The sequence below is a fragment of the Gossypium hirsutum genome, chromosome A01, assembly GCF_007990345.1.
Source record: "Gossypium hirsutum isolate 1008001.06 chromosome A01, Gossypium_hirsutum_v2.1, whole genome shotgun sequence".
Lineage (NCBI taxonomy): Eukaryota > Viridiplantae > Streptophyta > Magnoliopsida > Malvales > Malvaceae > Gossypium > Gossypium hirsutum.
In genome coordinates, this window is record NC_053424.1 from 21151764 (window position 1) to 21157020 (window position 5257).

At 39.5% G+C, this 5257-nt stretch overlaps 2 protein-coding genes across 2 annotated transcripts; one reads left to right on the top strand and one right to left on the bottom strand.

Moving 5' to 3' along the window:
- The first annotated feature begins 432 nt into the window (after positions 1-432).
- Positions 433-3257, top strand: LOC121204513 (pentatricopeptide repeat-containing protein At2g33680). Its single transcript, XM_041074463.1, has one exon. The coding sequence runs from the start codon at positions 1087-1089 to the stop codon at positions 3232-3234; it is 2148 nt and encodes a 715-aa protein (XP_040930397.1). The 5' UTR covers positions 433-1086; the 3' UTR covers positions 3235-3257.
- Positions 3258-3531: 274 nt separating this feature from the next.
- LOC107917982 (ganglioside-induced differentiation-associated protein 2) lies at positions 3532-4850 on the bottom strand. Its single transcript, XM_016847446.2, has 3 exons — positions 4622-4850; positions 4276-4540; positions 3532-3998 (listed from the first exon to the last, which is right to left on the bottom strand). Exons 1-3 carry the CDS (start codon positions 4758-4760, stop codon positions 3779-3781), a joined length of 624 nt encoding a protein of 207 aa, XP_016702935.1. The 5' UTR covers positions 4761-4850; the 3' UTR covers positions 3532-3778.
- Between the last annotated feature and the right edge of the window lie 407 nt (positions 4851-5257).

Here is a 5257-nt window from a genome sequence, read left to right on the forward strand (position 1 = left end):
AAAGTGCATGACATTTGAAGAGACAAGGTATGGAAGTTTTTGACTCTGTGTGTACTCTAAAAAAAAAAACACAGTACTGCAAAATGGGTAGTTTAGGCTTTCTGTCCGCTACTTTTTCAGTAAGGTAAAAAAAAGGATTCATCGGTGAAAGAAAAAGCAGTATCATAGGCAGGCAGTATCCAGGATGGTGCATGCAAAAGCATTGAAAACTGGCTAATCATATAAAAACATTTTGATATACTAAAACTGAAATAACTTTTCAGTCTCCTTTTTAATTCAATGCATTTCATTAATCTTAGCTTTGTTAAAGAAAAGTTCATGCGCTTTGCTCACTGCGCCCTTTGATATTTCAAAGTGTCAACTTTTATTCTCATATATACTTTATGTTTTCCTTTTTAGAAAGCTAGCTTTTATGCTATGATGCAGTTGTAGGGACAATGGCTTTTTTACGATAATAATAAGCATAAAAACTACTGGTAATTGATGCAAGCTATATATAATCCTGACGAGAGGTTGAAAATCAATTAGCATGTAGCAGTCGGATTTATATATATATATGTGTGGACATGCATGCATCCATGATTATTGGCTCACTGTAGCAAAGCTAGAGCTACCTTTTTCACTTTTGATGCATGCGGACCACCTCCCAATTCTCATGTACTTTCATCATTACATTTTTCTATACATATAACATTAATTATTTTACTAGTAATTGATAATCTGAGCCCTGGAAACTCCTTTAAGCCACTGTTCTGGCAGTTTACTCTTATAATTAGGTTCTTGAATCTGATGTACAAAGACGGATACTTCAATCTTTTAAAATTTGCATATATATCGCAGAGAGCCATTGTCGATGGGAAAGCTCGAGCATTAAGCAGACTGAAAGCAAGAAAACTTAAGCATCGAAAAGGGTTTACATGGGCCAGGTCCATAGCTAATTTGGGCTATTTCTTGGGTCTTATGGGCTAGCCGAGAGCGCATTTAGTATTGGGGTTTTGAGCTTTGATCTTTGATGCTTTTGCATTGTTGCTCTCAATTGAACCATGCTTCATCAACGAAAGCCGAAACCCAAGCTTTACAGATTTGATGACTTCGCCTCGATATCGCTCTTGTTTTTCAGAACTTGTTCAATGTACCAAACAGAAAAACCTGTTGCGAGGTCGAGCCGTACACGCTCGAATAGTAAAAGATGGTTCAGCTTGCTGCGTGTACCTTTCGAACAGCCTCGTTAACTTGTACGCCAAATGCGGGGACTTGTTCCACGCCAAACGTGTATTCGATAATATACAAGACAAGGATGTTGTCTCATGGAACTGCCTCATAAATGGGTACTCTCAACAGGATCTGACAGGATCGTCGCTTGTTATGGAACTCTTTCAGCGAATGCAAGCAGAGAATGTCTTGCCTAATTCCCACACCTTTGCGGGCGTTTTCACTGCTGCATCGAGTTTGTCGGATGTTTTTAGTGGGCTGCAAGCTCATACGCTTGCAATTAAAACCGACAGCTTTAGTGATGTCTTCGTCGGGAGCTCTCTTCTGAATATGTACTGTAAATCGGGTGCTTTGGCTGAGGCTCGTAAGGTGTTTGATGGAATGCCGGAAAGGAATTCGGTTTCTTGGGCTACGATGATATCTGGGTACGCAATGCAAAGGTCTGCTTTGGAGGCTTTTGAGATTTTTAAATTAATGCGTCTAAAAGATGAGAGAGAGAATGAGTATGCATTGTCTAGCATCCTTAGTGCACTGGCGGATCCTGAGTTTCTTAGCACCGGTAGTCAAATACATTGCCTCACGGTTAAAAATGGGTTACTGGTGTTTGTATCTGTTGGCAATGCTCTTGTTACCATGTATGCTAAATGTGGGAGCTTGGATGATGCACTTAAGACATTTGAATTATCAGGTGATAAAAATTCGATTACATGGTCGGCTATAATCACTGGTTATTCACAAAGTGGGGATTCCTGTAAGGCTCTCAAGCTTTTCTCGAATATGCATCTTGCCGGGATCATACCTAGTGAGTTTACCCTTGTCGGGGTTCTTAATGCTTGTAGTGATACAGCTGCTGTTGGAGAAGGAAAGCAAGTTCATGGTTACTTGTTGAAATTGGGATATGAATCGCAAGTATACATAATGACAGCTTTGGTTGATATGTATGCAAAATGCGGCAGTACATTAGATGCTCGGAAGGGGTTCGATTATTTACAAGAACCTGATATGGTCTTATGGACTTCCATGATTGGAGGATATGTACAAAATGGGGAGAACGAAAATGCAATGAATTTGTATGCTAGAATGCGGATTGAGGGGATTATGCCCAATGAGCTCACAATGGCTAGTATTCTAAAAGCTTGTTCTTGTCTTGCAGCTTTGGAACAAGGAAAGCAAATCCATGCCTGTACCATTAAGCATGGATTTGGTCTGGAAATCCCAATCGGAAGTGCCCTTTCAACCATGTATGCCAAGTGCGGGAGTCTAGAAGATGGAAGCATTGTCTTTAGGAGGATGCCAAGGAGAGATATAGTGTCATGGAATGCAATGATATCAGGGCTTGCTCAGAATGGGCATGGTAATGAAGCTCTTGAACTTTTCGAGGATATGCAGCTGGAAGGAACCGAGCCAGACTATGTTACATTTGTTAACATTCTTTCAGCTTGTAGTCACATGGGATTGGTGAAAAGAGGTCGGGCTTATTTCGATATGATGTCTGACAAATTTGGAATTGTTCCAAGAGTAGAGCATTATGCTTGCATGGTTGATATGCTGGGCCGTGCAGGAAAGCTCGATGAAGCCAAGGAATTTATTGAATCAACTACCATAGACCATGGCATGTGTCTATGGCGTATTCTATTAAGTGCTTGCCGGAATTTCCGGAACTATGAATTGGGGGCATATGCCGGAGAGAAACTCATGGAGTTGGGCTCTCAAGAATCATCCGCTTATGTGTTATTATCGAGTATCTATATCGCCTTGGGCAGGCTGGAAGATGTGGAGAGAGTCCGGAGGATGATGAGACTTAGAGGAGTAAATAAGGAACCTGGATGCAGCTGGATTGAACTAAAAGACGGTGTTCACGTGTTCGTCGTCGGAGACCAAATGCATCCAGAGATAAAAACGATACGTGAAGAGCTACGAATCTTAAGCAAGCAAATTAAAGATGAAGGTTACCATCCTCCTCCTGATTCAGTTTCTGCAAATACTTGTAATGATGAGGAACTAGTCGCTGCTTTTACGTGATAATATATTTCATTCTTTGGTCAGCTCTTGCCCACATAGTTTTCAATATAGTAACACAACTTCAACATCAGGGTTTGTATCTTCTCTTAAAAGTGGCACATGCAAACATATTACATTATCTCATCGTCTTGCCCCTTATTGCATGCTAGAAATCCTTCAAGGTAGAAACCCATGTGATCAAGTTGGTTTTAAAAGTTTGTGATATATAGAAGTTTCAGATTCCGCAAATCAGGTCCCCTTTTCTGCTATTAACTTGTTATAGGCAGAGGCCTAGATGAGGAATGCTGTAGGATGCCATTAGCAATTCAACATACGTATACTTCATTGAGGATCTTTTTCATATTTAACAGTTTGATTTTATCCATTTTGCCGAATAGATTTTTTGATCACTCAGTTGCTCACTCTGCCAATGACGTCTTAAGGTTCCATTTACAAACTCCCATTTTATACAATATGAACACCAAAACTCCTCTATCAAAAAGCAAAACCCATAACGTATCAACTACAAATCTAAAGTTTCAACCTTTCAGCACGGGCTTAAAGCTTAAGCTATGCACCTCATAGAGTACATCGAAATAGGATCCATGGAGGGCGGCTCAGTGTAAACTCTAGGGTGGTCGCTCTCTAACCCATAGTCCATCATGGGATGGTACTCCAGCTCTTCATCATGATCATGCACAAAGTCTGGTATTTTCATCTCCAACCTCCTCACATGGTCCCATAGAAAGTCAAGCCTACTCACGTATTTAAGTTTAGAATACAACCTGCCATTCAATTCAATCATTCATTACATTTACCTTTAAAATGACCCTTCAACTAAAAGGTGGATGAGGATGGACAATAAAGACGGAAAAAAAGCACTATGGGTATTGTTATCCTTTATCATTATCAATTTATCATCCTTTTTCAGTGGCTAAAGTGGGTCAGAGGGGGGTGGCTTTGTTATCCTAGTTTGAAATTTTATAATTTTATAAAAAATCGAAATAGACCTTCACCAACTAATCAGAAAGAAAACAAAAAGGGGAAGAAGCCCTCACTCACCCTCCGTCGAAAAACAAACGGCCAAAGGTGGCAAGGAAAAGTCTGGCCTGTAATCCAGGATGCAAGAAATAAACAAACTCGAGATTGTTCTTGAGGTTCATCGGAATAGCATCGTAGACTGATCGAAGAACTGATATTCCAGGAAAATTTTCACTCTTTTGAACATCTGTATGTACATACACCACCGAGAACGGTTTTGCCCCTAATTTGGGGTAAATCGTTTCTTCTAAATACTTCTTCAGAACCTCACTACTAACCATGCGAGCTGTTACAAAACCCCAATTAAAAAACATAATTAAGAAAAAAAATGGTCAGAAAACTGCAAAAAAAAAACCAAGAAAGGTACCAGGAAAGTATTTGCCGATGATGAGAAGAACATTACGACCGCGTTTATCTCTGCCTTTGACGTTGAAGACATCGAGTTTTTCCAAGAGATGTTGTTGTTGACATTGGGAGAGAGTGAAAGAGGATGAGATGTTACTCATGACTGGCGGCTTGTTTGTTTGCTGAGAATTTAAAAAAGTGTTGGGTAAATGCGGAAGAAGAGAGCAGGTTTTATATAGGAAAGAGAAGAGGGGGGGGGGGGGGGCCGTTATCCTTAACGTGAGTTTTTCACGCGACAGATCGGGTTATGAAGACGGTATATTCCCAAGAATCTTCCGTTTTGGATATAAGTGAGTCTGTCTTAACTCGGTGGAGTTGTGATTTGAGTCACTGACACGTTTGGGTCCACCAGCCTCCATGGTTCTATCTGGACTTTCCTACTGCCTCGGTTTAACGTTAATTACACCTTAATTTTTGTGATTTATACCAAGTCAATCCTCTTTGCAGTATAACGCAATAATTAGAAGGAATAAATTAACTAATCTAATTTTATCTGTTAATCGATTTTTAAAATTTAAAATTTACGTTTTATAGTTTTAAATCTATAATATTTATTTTTATGTTATAAATTATTAAATTAACTAGAATTAAAACTCAA

Excerpts from the sequence above, each read along its gene's own strand:
- LOC121204513 (XM_041074463.1), top strand. The coding sequence starts at position 1,087 with ATGACTTCGCCTCGATATCGCTCTTGTTTTTCAGAACTTGTTCAATGT.
- LOC107917982 (XM_016847446.2), bottom strand. The coding sequence starts at position 4,760 with ATGAGTAACATCTCATCCTCTTTCACTCTCTCCCAATGTCAACAACAA. Across the intron at positions 4,541-4,621 it reads CATCGGCAAATACTTTCCTG|CTCGCATGGTTAGTAGTGAG; the intron begins GTACCTTTCTTG and ends GTTTTGTAACAG. Across the intron at positions 3,999-4,275 it reads CGTTTGTTTTTCGACGGAGG|GTTGTATTCTAAACTTAAAT; the intron begins GTGAGTGAGGGC and ends ATTGAATGGCAG.